This window comes from Hyla sarda, chromosome 2 (genome assembly GCF_029499605.1).
Source record: "Hyla sarda isolate aHylSar1 chromosome 2, aHylSar1.hap1, whole genome shotgun sequence".
Classification (NCBI taxonomy): Eukaryota; Metazoa; Chordata; class Amphibia; order Anura; family Hylidae; genus Hyla; species Hyla sarda.
The window spans coordinates 33,817,336-33,837,251 of NC_079190.1; the positions used below are offsets into that span (position 1 = coordinate 33,817,336).

Consider the following 19,916-nt stretch of genomic DNA (forward strand, 5'->3'; position numbering starts at 1 on the left):
TTTATACGTTGTCCATCTTTGCTAAACATTAACCTTTCTAATATACTTAATTAAAAAAAGGTTTCTCTTCTCTTTATAGCAATCATGGCTTATAAACAAAAAGACCACTAGGGGTCCCCATACCATGCAGCATCATCTTTGTCCCAGCTGAAGCACAGGCTGGGACAAAGTCCAGAAAGTGAGGGCGGGACTAGTACTCCTCTGTGCTCACTCCTGTCCTATCAGACTGCAGCATGAAAACAGAGAGGAGGGGGGTTACAGAGCAGCCTGCAGTGATTGGATGAAGAGACCCAGCACAGCACAACCGACTCAGGGAGGAAATGAATGCATGGTGAGGGAGGGTGGGCTCAGTGCTTGCCTCGGACGCGCCCCTTCCTGAGCAGTGGATGTCAGAATGAGTGAGCAACAGAACAAAGGGATTTGAGAGCCAAATACAGAAGCTAGACACATAAAGACATGTAGAGTATCTGCATGACCTAGTGAGTAACATATAGGAGCTTTTTTTCCCCCAGTGATACGACAGGTATACTTTAAGTTGAAGTTAAATGGGTACTCCAGCCCTAAGACATCATATCCCCTATCCAAAAGATAGGTGATAAGATGCCAAATCGCGGGGGTCTCGCCGCTGAGGACCCCCGCAATCTTTCATGCAGCACCCCTCTATCATCAGCCTCCGGAGCAAACATCGCTCCAGGTCTGATGAATCACGGGGCCGGAGTATCGTGACGTCATGGCCCCGCCCTCTCAATGCAAGCCTATGGGATGGGGCGTGGCAGCTGTCACGCCTCCTCCCATAGGCTTGCATTGAGGGGCGGAGCGTGACATCACGATACTCCGGCCCCGTGATTCGATTCATCAAACCCGGAGCGATGTTCGCTCCCGAGGCTGATTATGGCGGGGTGCTGCATTAAAGATTGCGGGAATCCCCAGTGGCGGGACCCCCGCGATCAGGCATCTTATCCCCTATCTTTTGGATAGGGGATAAGGTGTCTGAGGGCCGGAGTACCCCTTTAAGAGCAGTTTAGGGGGACAGGCACAATGTTTTAAACTTTAAGGGTAATATGTGACCGATCAATGTCCATGCTAGAATTCTATACACCTATTTTATAATCTGTAAGGATAATAAAGTAGAATCTGTGAAGAAGCTTGGGGGGGGGGGGGGGCTCCTCATAATTTCCTTTGGAGGTTTCAGTTATAATTTATTATTTATAAATGTGACTCCGCTTCATTTTTATGGTGTCCGGATCTAAGTTATCCCATGGCCCGATGGCGAGGCTGCGGCAGGTGCTGCACAGTGTTATGAATACGGGCGGGTCACACGTCACACCTCGGCTAATTGCCGTAAGAGGTGTCTTGTAAATAGGAGGGGTGATCCTGGAAGACGTCCGAGGGACTTTTCTCCACCATTAAGGTCCAACACTATTTAATCATAATTAATCAGTAATAAGTAAGTGGTTTCTCAAGTATTAGGTGACATATAGCAGAGGTAGTGAGTCACACTTGGCGATTCTTTCATCTCAAAAGCGTCAGGATAAAATCGCCACCCTGTACACTGGGAGTGCCCATCATATATGACTTAAAGCAGAGGTAGACAAGACATGGATGAAAAGTTTAATTTAAAGGACACTAAGGTAGTGTTTTCCAAACAGTGTGTCTTCAGCTGTTGCAAAACTACAACTCCCAGCATGCCCGGACAGCCGAAGGCTGTCCGGGCATGCTGGGAGTTGTAGTTCTGCAACAGCTGGAGACACACTGTGTGGAAAACACTACACTAAAGGTGATAAACAATAACAAACAACCCCCATGTCCTGTGTTCCCTCCTGGTCTGTCTATTACTAAGGATGGACTGAGCCTAACAACAGTCAGTGAACAGCAGATTGCAGAGAAGTGAGAGACCTCATGGCCAAGAATTTAGTTTTTTTTTTTTTCTGGGGTAAGGAGTCATTCTAGGAAGAGATTTTCAAATATGTTACAGATCACATAAGTACGGTATCATATTTTGGTGGTGACCATTTAAATACACCTATGAGTAAACCCTGGTTAAGTGTGAAGCCCTCTGGAGAAACCGGAGGAGGGAGGTATAGAAATTATTAACTGAAAAGCATTGTGTCCTAAGAAATGTAACTAATCCTAAACCAAACACCTCTAATAACAATATAATCCCGTCCTTAGCATTACTCAATAATCCCATATTGACGGCCTTGGAAAGGCAGCTAAGCCTCGAGAAGGATCAACTATCAGGTATTATCCCATAACTGGTTCCTGCTTCCTATAGTTTATATAGACTCCCGCAGACATCTCTGTAGTGAAAAGTTATTTAAGGGGGGTATTCCTCTTTAGAGTTTATTCAGCTCTGTGTGACTCCAGTGCAGCGATGTCGAGGGAACTGCAATGGGCCCCATTCAAGTAAATAGGGCTAAAATGTAGTACCTGCACCATGATGGTGGTGGCGCTATGCAGTGAGAAATTCAGAGGGCACCATGCTTCTCCACTGGGCATACCTCCCAACCGTCTTTGATCCGGCAGGACATTCCCGCTTTTGGGGTGATGTCCCCCCGTCCTGGAATGGCCCCCACATGTCCTGCATTTAACTGTAAATGCCTCCTAATGCTGCGCTTGGTGGGAAGTTTGACAGGGTGAACAGCTATTGGCTACTCACCCTGACAATCACTCAGAAGAGGTCAATCTCTTCCTCTGCTCTCCAGAGCAAGAGTGATGTCATCAGACCCCGGTGCACAGAGGAAAAGGAAAGAAGAGTCTGTGCTGAGGGAGCCGCAGAAGCCAATGGGAAAGAATATAGGAGAGTAGCAGAAGGTAAGTATGCTGGGGGAAGTGGGGCGGGGCCAGGGGACTGCTGCTTAGTTAATGTGGGGGGGGACTTATGCTGCTTACCTAATTTGGGGGACTTCTGCTGCCTACCTAATTTGGGGGACTTCTGCTGCCTACCTAATTTGGGGGACTTCTGCGGCCTGCCTAATTTGGGGGACTTCTGCTGCCTACCTAATTTGGGGGACTTCTGCTGCCTACCTAATTTGGGGGACTTCTGCTGCCAACCTAATTTGGGGGACTTCTGCTGCCTACCTAATTTGGGGGACTTCTGCTGCCTACCTAATTTGGGGGACTTCTGCTGCCTACCTAATTTGGGGAACTTCTGCTGCCTACCTAATTTGGGGAACTATCTACTAAATTCCTGTCTTTCTAATATGGGGGCTAACTACCAAGCTAATAGTGGGGCTGCCTACTATCTACATGGCTTATATGGGGGGTTTCCTACAGGGACATCTATCTGGGGAATTACCTACAGAGGCAGTTCTCTCTGGGGGCCCTACCTACTCAGGGCACCTATGTGATGGGGGAAACTACATGAGACCTGTCTACCTACTGAAGTGACCTAACTACCTACTGTGGGTAACCTACTGACTCTTCCTCAAGGGGGCATTATTATGGTTTGGGGCAGTATAGGTGCTGGAAAAGTGTGGAGCCTAAAATATTTGTCTGGCAGGTTCTGCAGAGAGGAGTTGTGGCTGGAAGAAATTATCATGACGGTCTGGGCCAGATGGAGAAGAAAAAGGAAAGCTAACGACTCTGATTAGAGAAGATGTAACTGTATGTAATCACTTATATGGTCTGTAGTGATAATGATGGGGGGTGTTGTCAGTCTGTCACCTGTGTATCGGAGGTCCTAACTTAGGTGACAGACCGACATTATTGCTGTTAAAGAGGTATTACCATTCTGCATGTGCAGGCGTGGTGAGGGCGTGGTTAGGGATGTGGCTGAAGGCATGGCTGATGACATGGTTAGGGGTGTGGCTTGTTCGCCTTTGCTCTCAGCAAAAGTTGTGAGGTATGCATTAGGGCCTTAAACCCCTATACTAGCAACTGGTGTGGGTCATATAAGACTCCAAACATCCCGCACAAGTTCCAGGGTTGTGAGCCATGGGGCATACAAGGTTCTTATGCTGGACATAATGGAGATTTTGGGGCATTGCAAAGAAGGTCTTGACCCGGTGGCAGGACACTGTGTAGATCGGTACATACATATGTCCTGATGCTGCTGTTGCATGCTACATTTTATACAATGTCTTGATACTAGTTGTTTTTTGTTTTTTTTTGGTCTGACCTGGGTTTTCAGGTAAGGGGTCTGACCGTCTGAAGTCAAAGGCCCATGCAAAGGTTTAGAACAGGTGTCACAATCTTCAGTTACACCCCTGACTAGTGTCTTAGCTTTACAATTAGGGATGTCCCAATACCATTTTTTTTTTTTTTTTTTTTTTTTTTTTTTTTTTAATGACAGAGTACCAATACTTTTTAGAACAGGAGACCCTAACTCACATTCATAATTATGATATGCCCCCAGTAGATAGGCAGGGAATCCCCTCTAGTTAGTAAAAGCCCCCAAGAGTTAGGTAGGGAATCCTCACAATTAGGTAGAAACCCTCAGGAGTTAGGCAGGGAAGCCCCCAGAAAATAGGAAGGGAATCCTGTCCTTTTAGGTAGAAGCTCTTCTGAGCAATCCATCAGTAAGTGTTCAATGTCCCTGCAGCTCCACCACAGGAGAAATGCAGAAGTGCAGGAGAAATGCAGTGCCAATTGAAATCACTGGGCTGTCTGTGTAATGCACGAACATGTTTGCTACTCCAAAGAGAGAGAGAGACTCTGTAGCAGTTCCCGACTATAGGTAATAGATAGGAGTCCTCAATACCCCCTTCCCCCTAAAGTTACCCCCTTCCCCCTAAAGAACTCCTTAAAGTGGTACTCTGGAGAAGAAAAAAAATGGTTTAATATGAACTGGTGCCAGTAATTTATACAGATTTGTTAATATTTCTATATAAAAATCTTAATCCTTCCAGTACTTATCAGCTGCCGTATGCTCCAGAGGAAGTTGTGTAGTACTTTCCAGTCTGACCACAGTGCTCTCTGCTGACATCTCTGTCAGTGTCAGGAACTGTCCAGAGCAGAAGAGGTTTGCTATGAGGCTTTGCTCCTGCTCTGGACAGTTTCTGACACAGACAGAGGTATCAGCAGAGAGCACTGTAGTCAGACTGGAAAGAACTACACAACTTCCTCTGTAGTATACGGCAGCTGATAAGTACTGGAAGGATTAAGACTTTTATATAGATGTAATTTATAAATCTGTATAACTTTCTGGCACCAGTTGATTTGAAAACATTTTCTTTCCTCCGGGGTACCCCTTTAATATGGTTTTCTAAAACAGCTGTATGTTTATACTTCCAGAGGAACACTTGAAGGACTTTGCGCTTTAAGTAAAAGACCTAATTTTCTTGCGACAAAAAAATACAAATCTTAGATGATGATGAGTCATGATACATGAATACATTTCGGGAGATCAGCTTTCTGCTCACAAGTGTGACTGTGTCGGCACAGTGTCTATCATGGACGTTACAGCTCCGTCCCCTGTGAGCTCATATGAAAACCCGTGCCGAAAATCAGTCATCACTGCATCACTTTGCATTATTCAGTGTTTACATCATGAGCTGAAGAACAGCTCGAATGAATCACAGGGGAACACCAGAGATTATTCCCGAGGTGCAATGTTTACCAAAACAGCAAAAATACAAAATGAGAAAAACAGCACCACAAGCTGCAATACCAGACATAACCTGTGAACAAGTGTGGCGCCATCATGTTTGCTTTTTTAATCCTTAAAAAGAAATTTTGCTCACATTTCTGAATGACTCCTATCATGCCTCAGGATGGAGCACAAATGTAAGGGTGCGTTCACACGGCCGTCTGTCACAGTTTTTTCCCCGTTTCGGTTCCGTTGTTGCTGCTTCTAAACAGATTACAAACGGTTGTAAAATAATCCCATTAATGTCAACAGGATTTTTTTACAATCCTTTCACATCCGTTTGCACCCGTCTGCGCTCATTTCCGTTTTTTTTTTTTTACGGGAGAAAAGACTGTGCAGGTAGTATTTTTTTCTCCTGTTAAAAAAAATGGACAAAAACAATGATACAGTAAATTGAAGTCTATGGAAAACGGATGAGCCTTTAATGTCATCCGTTTTTTCTCAATTCATTTTCTGATCCGTTTTTACAGATGACACCAAGCTTTGTAGCACGGTACAGTCTATAGAGGATGTGCATAAGTTACAGGATGACTTGGATAGACTAAGTGTCTGGGCATCCACTTGGCAAATGAGGTTCAATGTGGATAAATGTAAAGTTATGCATCTGGGTACTAATAACCTGCATGCGTCGTATGTCTTAGGGGGGATTAAACTGGCAGAGTCACTGGTAGAGAAGGATCTGGGTGTACTTGTAGATCACAGACTACAGAATAGCATGCAATGTCAGGCTGCTGCTTCCAAAGCCGGCAGGATATTGTCATGTATAAAAAGAGGCATGGACTCAAGGGACAGGGACATAATACTCCCCCTTTATAAAGCATTGGTACGGCCTCACCTGGAATATGCTGTTCAGTTTTGGGCACCTGTCCATAAAAGGGACACTGCGGAGTTGGAAAGGGTGCAGAGACGCGCGACTAAACTAATATGGGGCATGGAACATCTTAGCTATGAGGAGCGATTAAAGGAGTTACAATTGTTTAGTCTTGAGAAGAGACGTTTAAGGGGGGATATGATAAACGTATATAAGTATATTAATGGCCCATACAAAAAATATGGAGAAAAACTGTTCCAGGTTAAATCCCCCCAAAGGACGAGGGGACACTCCCTCCGTCTGGAGAAGAAAAAGTTTAGTCTCAAGGGGCGACACGCCTTCTTTACCGTGAGGACTGTGAATTTATGGAACGGTCTACCTCAGGAACTGGTCACAGTAGGAACAATTAACAGCTTTAAAACAGGATTAGATACATTTATGGAACAAAATAACATTAATGCTTATGAAGAAATATAAAATCCCATCCCTTCCCCAATATCGCGCCACACCCCTACCCCTTAATTCCCTGGTTGAACTTGATGGACATATGTCTTTTTTCGACCGTACTAACTATGTAACTATGTACTGAGCATGCTCAGAACAAAAAAAAATCTTTATTAACTGAACAATAACGGATCCAAACGGATACAAGCGGATAACATCCGTTTGCATCCGTTATTGTCCGTTTTTTTTTTTTTTTTTTTAAGTCGGGGCAGGTCTAGATGGCCGTGTGAACGCAACCTAATACTTGTCTTTTCACTAGGGGGCGCTATCTTCTGTGCTCACTATTGTGCCACGAGGACTGGGCAAAAGAGGAAAGCGACAACTATTTAGCTCTGTTCAGATTGGCTCTGCATTCCGTACCATAGGGGGAATGGAGCAAATCCCCATAGCAAACCTCTCCTGCTCTGGACAGTTCCTGACATGGACAGAGGAGTCAGCAGAGAGCACTGTGGTCAGACTGGAAAGAACTACACAACTTCCGCTGGAGCATACAGCAGTACTGGAAGGATTAAGATTTTATATAGAAGTAATTTACAAATATGTATAACTTTCTGGAACCAGTTGATTTAAAAAAAAAGTTTTTCACTGGAGTACCCCTTTAAGGAGCATTTTGTGCATAAATTAAAGATTGAGGTACACTTTAAAGATCCCACATAACACTGCTATTAAGTTCCCATATGTGTTCAATTCCCAAATAATACTACATACTGTTAAAGGGGTACTCCGGCTCTTAGACATCTTATCCCCTATCCAAAGGATAGGGGATAAGATGCTTAATCACAGGGGTCCCGCTGCTGGGGACCCCCGTGATCTTGCACGCCGCACCCCAATAAAATCAGACCCCGGAGCGTGTTCGCTCCAGGTCTGATTACTGTCGTTCACGGGGCCGGAGCATTGTGACGTCACGGCTCCGCCCCGTGTGACGTCACACTCCGCCCCCTCAATGCAAGCCTATGGGAGGGGGCGTGGCAGCTGCTCCGGCCCCGTGATCGACAGTAATCAGACATGGAGTGAACACGCTCCGGGGTCTGATTTTAACGGGATGCGGCGTGCAAGATCATGGGGGTCCCCAGCGGCAGGACCCCCGCGATCAGGCATCTTATCCCCTATCCTTTGGATAGGGGATAAGATGTCTAAGCACCGGAGAACCCCTTTAAATCGAGTCACTAAGTGAATATTTATAAGAATTACAAGAATAATTACACAGAAATAAAACTTAATTCATTGGTAAATAGACGGCCCTGAGGAAAATCATGGAAAGCAGATATTGTGCTATAAGAAGATGATGACATTAAGTCTCAGGTGAGTAATAATCCTGCTGGATACACTCAGGCCGGGGCATTTCATAGTATGTATGGCAATATACTACTGTATATAAGAGACCTCAGCCAAACAATGAGATCTATGAGCCTTGTCTTCACTCCTAAAACACAAGTCAATGGATACACTCAGACACAATGTACAGACACTTTTGCATTTGATGAACACAGGCTATATAATTGGGAAATATTACATATTATTTGTATTGAAATGTATAAGTGCATATTCATTACCTGTATTAGTTTATTTTTCTACAGTGTACACAAAAAAAGAAAGTAAAAAATCAACTTTTGCTCAAATCCAAAGACAATCAGGTTACCTCAGAACTTTAGCCGACACCCAAGTGCATAACAAGTGTAAAAAGGGTGAAAATGTGTTACACAAAAAAGTGCACAAGGATGTGGTCTATCGCAAGCTCACACAAACACAACCTTCCCTTTCCCCTCCAGGCCAAAAAGCACCTGTGCGGGTCTATGATCAATGTCCTCATTTCGCTGGAGCTCAGGGAGGCCACACATAGCTTAAAGAGTACCTGCCACCAAACTTTTAATATAGTGTTCCTTGTGTAATAAGCAGACACTTTCCCATTCACTTGCTTTTAAATTTATCAACATAAATGTGTTTAAAATGTAATAGAAAAAATGCCCACTAGATGGCTCTGTTCTGTTCCCTGCCACAATTAATACAGTGAGTTTGGTCTCCTCCCGGCCTCGCAGAAGACCAAACTCAGGAAGTGCTTCTTGCTGCACTGAGCTTGATTGACAGATGTACAGAGCCTCACTGTTCTGTTCCCTGCCACAATTAATACAGTGAGTTTGGTCTCCTCCCGGCCTCGCAGAAGACCAAACTCAGGAAGTGCTTCTTGCTGCACTGAGCTTGATTGACAGATGTACAGAGCCTCACTGAAATATGCACAAAGCCTCACTGAAATATGTACAGAGCCTCACTAAAATATGTACAGAGCCTCACTGAAATATGTTCAGAGCCTCACTGAAATATGTTCAGAGCCTCACTGAAATATGTTCAGAGCCTCACTGAAATATGTACAGAGCCTCACTGAAATATGTACAGAGCCTCACTGAAAGCTCCACAGAGCCTGAGGTCTTCTATTCATCACAGCACTGCAACCATGTGAGGGCAGAAGTGGTCCCCCTGCAGGCTTCAGTAATGTCATGCCTGCTGGGAAACACTCACTTTCTCCTGCTGGGAGATAGTACTATGTGAGCAAGAAGAAAGATAAGATACACAGCTTTTTAAAGCTCTGTGTTTAAAATGTAATAGAAAAAATGCCCACTAGATGGCTCTGTTCTGTTCCCTGCCACAATTAATACAGTGAGTTTGGTCTCCTCCCGGCCTCGCAGAAGACCAAACTCAGGAAGTGCTTCTTGCTGCACTGAGCTTGATTGACAGATGTACAGAGCCTCACTGAAATATGCACAGAGCCTCACTGAAATATGTACAGAGCCTCACTGAAATATGCACAGAGCCTCACTGAAATATGTACAGAGCCTCACTGAAATATGTACAGAGCCTCACTGAAATATGTACAGAGCCTCACTGAAATATGTACAGAGCCTCACTGAAATATGTACAGAGCCTCACTGAAATATGTACAGAGCCTCACTGAAATATGTACAGAGCCTCACTGAAATATGTACAGAGCCTCACTGAAATATGTACAGAGCCTCACTGAAATATGTACAGAGCCTCACTAAAATATGTACAGAGCCTCACTAAAATATGTACAGAGCCTCACTGAAATATGTACAGAGCCTCACTGAAATATGCACAGAGCCTCACTGAAATATGCACAGAGCCTCACTGAAATATGCACAGAGCCTCACTGAAATATGTACAGAGCCTCACTGAAAGCTCCACAGAGCCTGAGGTCTTCTATTCATCACAGCATTGCAACCATGTGAGGGCAGAAGTGGTCCCCCTGCAGGCTTCAGTAATGTCATGCCTGCTGGGAAACACTCACTTTCTCCTGCTGGGAGATAGTACTATGTGAGCAAGAAGAAAGGTAAGATACACAGCTTTTTAAAGCTCTGAAATTTTTTTTAATGGTGGGAGGAGTATTAAACTTTTAATATAGTGTTCCTTGTGTAATAAGCAGACACTTTCCCATTCACTTGCTTTTAAATTTATCAACATAAATGTGTTTAAAATGTAATAGAAAAAATGCCCACTAGATGGCTCTGTTCTGTTCCCTGCCACAATTAATACAGTGAGTTTGGTCTCCTCCCGGCCTCGCAGAAGACCAAACTCAGGAAGTGCTTCTTGCTGCACTGAGCTTGATTGACAGATGTACAGAGCCTCACTGAAATACGCACAGAGCCTCACTGAAATACGCACAGAGCCTCACTGAAATATGTACAGAGCCTCACTGAAATATGTGCAGAGCCTCACTGAAATATGCACAGAGCCTCACTGAAATATGTTCAGAGCCTCACTGAAATATGTACAGAGCCTCACTGAAAGCTCCACAGAGCCTGAGGTCTTCTATTCATCACAGCACTGCAACCATGTGAGGGCAGAAGTGGTCCCCCTGCAGGCTTCAGTAATGTCATGCCTGCTGGGAAACACTCACTTTCTCCTGCTGGGAGATTGTACTATGTGAGTAAGAAGAAAGGTAAGATACACAGCTTTTTAAAGCTCTGAAATTTTTTTTTAATGGTGGGAGGAGTGTTAGGAGTAGTTAGGGAACATAGCCTGAGTTAGTTTAGAAAAGTTTATTTGGTGACAGTTACTTTTTAAGGCGTCCACCTGGGTGGCAACCCAAGTATCAGCCAAGGAGCACACCAACTGGTGGGCATCTGGGTGTGCAGAAAAGTGATAAGCCTGATAGCCACACATACCTCGCCCTAGACCTGCAGAAGGGGCCATCCCATGAGGACCCCACACCCTGAAAGTGCTTTGTGGACAAAACACACGTAAAATGTGAACACACAGTGACTAAAAAAATATATTTAGACGTGCGCTGTGTAGTACAGTCTGGACATCAGACTGGATCTATAAAAATTTCTCATAGCGACCAGCAGCCAGAAGCTAGAGGTGTTTGTGCTCGAAAGGGTGAAAGTGAGGTGCGTGAAAAGTTGTGTCACTCCGGTGAGCTCAGGCACCCAGGGTAACCACTCCTTGGGCACTACTACAACTCAGCAATTACCCTACCAGGACCTAATGGCCAGATCCAGAGGACCAGGTTAACCTCGGGTTAGCAGTTGGGCCTGGCCAGGATACCCGAAGCTTCCACTCCGCTTGTATAAGACAATGTTCACAGGGCCGAAAATGTGTGGAATGTCCACTGGAAAATACGGGTGGACATTTCACTCACTTGTTTGAATTGGCAGCACTAGCAATGCATTGTCTCTATAGAGCCATTAAACAGGTTTAATGACTCCGGGATCAGGATTTCTGTGGCAGATATTTCTTCCACCATGTGCACAGTGCAGCAGAATCCCAATGAAATGAATGGAACTCTGCTCCAGAGGAATTTCCGGGTGGAATATTCCCGTGGAATTTATTAGGCTCAGGCCATACCACTGATGAGAGCTGGACACATTGCTGGATCTCAGTAGCATGAAGTTTACATACCCCACCTCCCCCACCAACAGAAGTGATGCCCCCTCTGTTTTCCTCAGTTGCACCAGCTTCTCCAATGGCCAAGTCAAAGCAAGAATTGCTGCATTGGAATTACATATAATACAGCACCCAATATACCCCTATGGTACTCAGGGTGGGACACTAATGTTAGTTACAAGTCGTCTTTTTACTATAACCTACGGTAACTACTATGTGCCCCATGGAGAGAGGAATTACCAGTTTAGGATGGTCCATATTTTTTTATTTAAAGGGGTACTCCGGCCCCAAGACATTTTATCCCCTATCCAAAGGATAGGGGATAAGATGTGTGATCGCGGGGGTCCCGTTGCTGGGGACCCCCCCAATCTCGCATGCAGCACCCAGAGCTGGAGGTTCTCAGTCCTCCCGACCACGGGGACGGAGTACGACTCTGCCCCAGTGTGACGTCACGCCCCGTCCCCTCAATGCAAGTCTATGGGAGGGGCGTGCCGTCCGTCACGCCCCCTCCCATAGACTTGCATTGAGGGGGCAGGGCGTGACGTCACACGGGGGCGGAGTCGTGACATCACGATACTCCGTCCCCGTGGTCGGGAGGCAAAAGACTGAGAACCTCCAGCGCTACCGGCAGTACTTACAGGTGGGTGCTGCATGCTAGACTGTGGGGGTCCCCAGCGATGGGACCCCCGCAATCACACATCTTATCCCCTATCCTTTGGATAGGGGATAAGATGTCTTGGGGCCGGAGTACCCCTTTAAGGTTGACCTAAAATAAATACGGTCTTGTCCCTGCGGGATGATGAAACAGAGATCAGACCTGCCATGTACATGTGGGTAAGAGAGGCTAGGAACCAGAACCAGGGGCACTGGTCTGAATCTTTCCATGGGGCCCCTTGTAGTCTGTGATAAATTGCAAGAATATGACAAAGATAAGACTTGTGTTACTTACTGCGATAAGAGCAGAGTTTCTTTGGCCCAGTCCATTAGGAGCTTGCTGGCCTCCATTAATGTCATTGCCCTCGTTGGTGAGGTGTTGCGGTTGCTGCGGCTGCTGGTGGCGGTAGTCAGGGGGGGCAGCACACGAACTCTTGCTATGCTTGCTGCTCTTTCTAGTGCCCTGGCCATGCTGGACAAGGGTCAGCAGCTGCAGGGTGTTCTCCCGCTCTCGGTCAGAACTTTCCGCCCGACTGCGATTATAACGGCCTTCGCAGTTAAGATGATGTTGGCGACAAACCGCTATTCGAGCCCGTAGCCGTTCAACTATGGCGCTGTGCAACCGAGGAGCCACCGTTCCACCGCCGAGCAGACCCACATTAGATACTCCAATGGCGAGACTCCCCGCCGGGGCTTGAGGGGGGGCTGTTTCCCCCATAATTACGTTGGCACGGTTTCTTTAACTTAATGTCAGCTGAATAATATTTTATCCTTATTGCAACATTAATGGTGGAGATGATTGTTGTAGGAAACTGAAAAACAGATTTATCCCAAAGCGATCCGGTCCTGAAAAGGAAAACATTTACAATGCGTCACAAGAGGGCATTCAACCTGCCATAAGTGTAAGCATTTTTCCCCACCTCTACCCAGAGCCCCTCCAAAAAGTTCTAAATGTGTCCCAAATTTTTGGGTGACTAAATCATTTTCTTTTAGCAATAATTAAAGGGAACCTGTCTCCAGAAAAATGGTGCACAATCCACTGACATCATGTAATAGAGCAGGAGGAGCTGAGCAGATGATATATACAGTACAGTACAATCTGCAGGTATCATGTTATAGAGCAGGAGGAGCTGAGTAGATGATATATACAATACAGTATAATCTGCAGGTATCATGTTATAGAGCAGGAGGAGCAGAGCAGATGATATATACAATACAGTACAATCTGCAGGTATCATGTTATAGAGCAGGAGGAGCTGAGCAGATAATATATACAATACAGTGCAATCTGCAGGTATCATGTTATAGAGCAGGAGGAGCTGAGCAGATGATATATACAATACAGTACAATCTGCAGGTATCATGTTATAAAGCAGGAGGAGCTGAGCAGATGATATATATAATACAGTATAATCTGCAGGTATCATGTTATAGAGCAGGAGGAGCTGAGTAGATGATATATACAATACAGAACAATCTGCAGGTATCATGTTATAGAGCAAGAGGAGCTGAGCAGATGATATATACAATACAGAAAAATCTGCAGGTATGTTATAGAGCAAGAGGAGCTGAGCAGATGATATATACAATACAGTACAATCTGTAGGAATCCTGTTATAGAGCAGGAGGAGTTGAGCAGATGATATATACAATACAGTATAATCTGCAGGTAATATGTTATAGAGCAGGAGGAGATGAGCAGATGCTATATACAATACAGTAAAATCTGCAGGTATCATGTTATAGAGCAGGAGGAGCTGAGCAGATGTTACATATACAATACAGTACAATCTGCAGGTATCATGTTATAGAGCAGGAGGAGATGAGCAGATGATATATACAATACAGTACAATCTGCAGGTAACATGTTATAGGGCAGGAGGAGCTGAGCAGATGATATATACAATACAGTACAATCTGCAGGTATCATGTTATAGAGCAGGAGGAGCTGAGCAGATGATATATATACAATACAGTACAATCTGCAGGTATCATGTTATACAGCAGGAGGAGCTGAGCAGATGATATATATACAATACAGTACAATCTGCAGGTATCATGTTATAAAGCAGGAGGAGCTGAGCAGATGATATATACAATACAGTATAATCTGCAGGTATCATGTTATAGAGCAGGAGGAGCTGAGCAGATGATATATACAATACAGTACAATCTGCAGGTATCATGTTATAGAGCAGGAGGAGCTGAGCAGATGATATATACAATACAGTACAATCTGCAGGTATCATGTTATAGAGCAGGAGGAGCTGAGCAGATGATATATACAATACAGTACAATCTGCAGGTATCATGTTATAGAGCAGGAGGAGCTGAGCAGATGATATATACAATACAGTACAATCTGCAGGTATCATGTTATAGAGCAGGAGGAGCTGAGCAGATGATATATACAATACAGTACAATCTGCAGGTATCATGTTATAGAGCAGGAGGAGCTGAGCAGATGATATATACAATACAGTACAATCTGCAGGTATCATGTTATAGAGCAGGAGGAGCTGTGTAGATTGATATATCATTCTATTGGAAAATGTTTGGTATAACGTGCCACTTATTAATTGAAAACAGTGGGCGGTTCTACTATCAGTATTCTCTGATAAGCACCGCCCATTGGACTACTAAAATTAGAATAAGGCAGAGATTTAAATGAATATAGTACGAGATACGCTATATCTTCCCCCACAATATGATATATCAATCTGCTCAGCTCCTCCTGCTCAATAACAAGATGCCTGCAGATCAGATGGGTCGTTCATTATGACAGGTTCCTTGCTGATTTGTAGTCCCTGACTCCATGATAGCTGGATCACAATGGTAGCTGGAGTGGGCTCAACCAGGAATATTGGTTGCCACTCTACTTTCCTTCAATCCTGACTGGCAAATCTGCAATGCTACAAGAGCAGGATTATCTACATTTAAGTAGGCCAATGTTTCCCCAAGCAGGGTGCAAAACTGCTGTTGCAAAACTATAACTCCCAGCACTAACTTTCCCGGAATTCTGAATTGCAAATTTACCATTCAGGAGATCTGGAAAAGCTGAGTGACAGCTATAGAAGGAGCGCTGATAGCAGCTTTATTAGTTATTAATCAGTCATTTTTTTAATGTTTAACTCTTTCTTAGCTCCCATTCTATATCTACCCGCAACCTCATGCTGAGAGTTATATTTCTACAATCACGGCGGAGCCGCAGGTTGCCCCACATTACTTTAGGACAGTGTTTCCCAACCAGGGCGCCTCCAGCTGTTGCAAAACTACAACTCCTAGCATGCCCGGACAGCCAACGGCTGTCCGGGCATGCTGGGAGTTGTAGTTTTGCAACAGCTGCAGGCACCTCCATTGGGAAACGCCGCCCTAAGGAATAGCGTTGAGCACGAATATTCGTAATGCTAATTTTTATCGTGAATATTGCGAATATTTAGAATATTGCTATATATATATATATATATATATATATATATATATATATATATATATTCGTAATGACGAATATTCTTTTTTTTTTTCCCTCACATGCCAATTTTTTTGAGAATTTTTAATGCAAAAAAAGTGAACGAACATAGCGAATATATCGTCAATATATTCGGGAAATATTGCGAATTCGAATATGGCCCCCGCCGCTCATCACTACTAAGGAAGTGATAAAAAGTCATCATGATCGACGTAGCAGGACTGAGCTGATCCGATGTAGCGCCGCTGAGTTTGTCATGTGGCCCACAATGTATTATTTATGATTTTACATAGGACTGCAGGTAAACCCGCTATGGGATCTTAGTGATGCAACAAAAGAAAGGGGGAAATAACCGACTCAGCTCTGCTACAACTGTACCAGGCGGCCCAGTAAACATTCTTACCTTACGAAACTCCAGCCTGCACCCTCCGATGGGAGACATACATTCTTCAGTGACTCTCATGGAGATTTTCCCAGGCTCTTGGACACTTCGCTCTCAGTCTTGTTCTTCAAATTCTTCTCTTCTGTAAGTTTCTCCAAGTTCCAGGTAAAGTTTTCCCGGCTCTGCTCTATGCGCACCGTCACCTCCTATAGGCACAAGCATCCACCTGGAAATAGAATTAGAAATTTAGGAACTTTTTCTTATGGCTTGTTGTCAGCCCAGTCTGCCCATACTAAACTCCAGCCTGCACTTTCCCCAGTACAGAGACTTTCATTGTGTGCGTGAGACTGGGAAAGCCTGGTTAGTTCACACACACATTCTCGACTGCGGCATCTAGTGGATAAACTGTGTCATTGCAGCCTCTGGGAAACCATGGGATGAAGTCTGAAATGGAAAAAGTGAGACCTCTGGTGGATGTTAGTGAGAATACAGTCTAGGTTCTTTAGATTATGGGGGAGATTTATCAAAAAAAGTTGCTGAGTTGCCCATAGCAACCAATCAGATCGCTTTGTTTCATTTTTCAAAGGCCTTTTTAAAAATGAAAGAAGCTATCTGATTGGTTGCTATGGGCAACTGGTTAACTTTTCCTCTGCACAGGCTTTGATAAATATCCCCCTATGACAGTGATGGCAAACCTTTTTGAGCCCGAGTGCCCAAACTGTAATGCATGCCAACTTTTTTTCCCCTCAAAGTGCCAGCACAGCAATTAAATCAGAATACTGAGGTTTAAGTTTAGAAAAAAACAACTTAGGTAGGCAGTATGTTCCCCCACAATAGGTAGGCAGAATGTTCCCCCACATTAGGTAGGCAGTATGTTCCCCCACATTAGGTTGGCAGTATAGTTTCCCCACAGTAGGTAGGCAGTATAGTTCGCCCACATTAGGTTGGCAGTATAGTTCCCCCACATTAGGTAGACAGTATAGTTCCCCCACATTAGGTAGGCAGTACAGTTCCCCCACATTAGGTTGACTGTATGTTCTCCCACATCAGGTTGACTGTATGTTCTCCCACATTAGGTTGTAGTTCACCCACATTAGGTAGCAGTTCCCCCTCATTAGGTTGCAGTTTTCCCACATTAGGCAGACAGTATAGTTCCCCCACATTAGGTAGGCAGTATAGTTCCCCCCATTAGGTTGGCAGTATAGTTCCCCCACATTAGGTTGTAGTTCCCCACATTAGGTAGGCAGTATAGTTCCCCCACATTAGGTTGTAGTTCCTCCACATTAGGTTGGCAGTATGTTCCCCCACATTAAGTTGGCAGTATAGTTCCCCCCACATTAGGTAGGCAGTATAGTTCCCCCACATTAGGTAGGCAGTATAGTTCCCCCACATTCGGTTGGCAGTATGTTCCCCCACATTAGGTTGTAGTTCCCCCACATTAGGTTGCAGTTCCTCCACATTAGGTTGGCAGTATAGTTCCCCCACATTAGGTTGTAGTTCCCCCACATTAGGTAGACAGTATAGTTCCTCCACATTAGGTTGGCAGTATAGTTCCTCCACATTAGGTTGGCAGTATGTTCCCCCACATTAGGTTGGCAGTATAGTTCCCCCCCACATTAGGTAGGCAGTATAGTTCCCCCACATTAGGTTGACTGTATGTTCTCCCACATTAGGTTGTAGTTCACCCACATTAGGTAGCAGTTCCCCCACATTAGGTTGCAGTTTCCCCACATTAGGTAGGCAGTATAGTTCCCCCACATTAGGTAGGCAGTATAGTTCCCCCACATTAGGTTGGCAGTATAGTTCCCCCACATTAGGTTGGCAGTATAGTTCCCCCACATTAGGTTGTAGTTCCCCCACATTAGGTAGGCAGTATAGTTCCCCCACATTAGGTTGGCAGTATAGTTCCCCCACATTAGGTTGTAGTTCCCCACATTAGGTTGGCAGTATAGTTTCCCCACATTAGGTTGGCAGTATAGTTCCCCCACATTAGGTTGTAATTCCCCACATTAGGTTGGCAGTATAGTTCCTCCACATTAGGTTGGCAGTATGTTCCCCCACATTAGGTTGGCAGTATAATTCCCCCCACATTAGGTAGGAAGTATAGTTCCCCCACATTAGGCATTAGGTAGGCAGTATAGTTCCCCCACATTAGGCTGGCAGTATGTTCCCCCACATTAGGTTGCAGTTCCCCCACATTAGGTGGGCAGTATAGTTCCCCCACATTAGGTTGGCAGTATAGTTCCCCCACATTAGGTAGACAGTATAGTTCCCCCTACATTAGGTTGTAGTTCCCTCACATTAGGTAGGCAGTATGTCCCCCCACATTATGTAGGCAGTATAGTTCCCCCACATTAGGTTGTAGTTCCTCCACATTAGGTTGGCAGTATGTTCCCCCCCATTAGGTTGTAGTTTCCCCACATTAGGTTGGCAGTATGTTCCCCCACATTAGGTGCAGTATAGTTCCCCCACAGACATACAGCCTTCAGCCATATACAGTGTATGGCTGGAGGCTGTATGTCTGTGTACTGCCTCACAGTGCTTCATCCACCGCTCCCCGGGTCAGGGGGTCACAACCTAGTGCTATGGCCTATAGGCCATAGCAGTAGGTCCCGGGTCCGGAGGAGCGGTGGTCGGAGCACCGAAGCTAAAGTGTAGCTGGTAACTTACCATGCCGGACAGCGCGCGTCCTCCACGATGCTCCAATGCTCCGCTCCTCCGTTCCTATGTGCAGAATGTCCACCTGTAAAATAAGGGCGGGAACTAAGACCGATCGGAAACGTGAGGTCCGCACATTCCGCACATTTGAAATTTCCGGTGGACGCTAAGAGGGCAATGCATATCCAAACAAAATTTGCAGAAAGAATAGACATGTCTATTCATTCAGCGGATGCCGGAATTGGAATGTTTCTGTCATGGAAATTGCGCCGTGTGCACAGTGCAGCAGAATTCCATTGAAATTAATGGGACTCTGCTGCTGAAGAATCTCTGTGTGGAAGCGTTCACTCCCGACGTCTGTGCGCTCAGTGCGCATGTGCAGTACTAGGGGCAGATGCTCGTCCGCTCACTGCCTCTAGTACAGAACATGCGCACTGAGCGCACAGATGTCGGGAGCGAGCGCTCGCTGTCAGCTCAGGACGCGGCGGTGTGTGCACGTTAGAGCCGACGGGACAGGCGCATGCGCTGTGGATGCACTGTGTAGTAAGACAGCGGTCCCAGCGCTGGAAGGCAGGATAGGCGTGGTGGGGCTTTGCGAACCCCAAACCACGCCTATCTGACTGTTCCTGACTTTTGGATAAAATGTTTTTATTAGTAAGAAAATAAGAACAAGCAGCAATAAAGGTAAGTGGCTGCAGTAACCTCATAATCATCTGGAACACCATTATAGTGGTCTGGGGGGGGGGTCAAAATATGAAGACATTTGCGCTTTAAACAGATTTGTAAATTACTTCTATAAAAAAAATCTTAATCCTTCCAGTACTTATCAGCTACCGTATGTTACAGAGGAAGTTCTTTTCTTTTTGAATTTCCTTTTTGTCTGACCACAGTGCTCTCTGCTAACACCTCTGTCCGTTTTAGGAACTTTCCAGAGCAGGATAGGTTTGCT

The 19,916-nt window shown here is 45.1% G+C and overlaps 1 protein-coding gene across 1 annotated transcript in view; it reads right to left on the bottom strand.

Moving 5' to 3' along the window:
- The window catches only part of MAML2 (mastermind like transcriptional coactivator 2), a 199,164-nt gene that overhangs the window by 174,375 nt on the left and 4,873 nt on the right, over positions 1 to 19,916 (bottom strand). Inside the window, exons 2-4 of the mRNA XM_056561521.1 lie at positions 18,980 to 19,052; positions 16,331 to 16,535; positions 12,754 to 13,304 (exon numbers count right to left, since the gene is read on the bottom strand). Coding sequence (XP_056417496.1) covers positions 12,754 to 13,176 — 423 coding nt within the window. The 5' untranslated portion in view covers positions 13,177 to 13,304; positions 16,331 to 16,535; positions 18,980 to 19,052. The remainder of the gene's footprint in view (positions 1 to 12,753; positions 13,305 to 16,330; positions 16,536 to 18,979; positions 19,053 to 19,916) is intronic.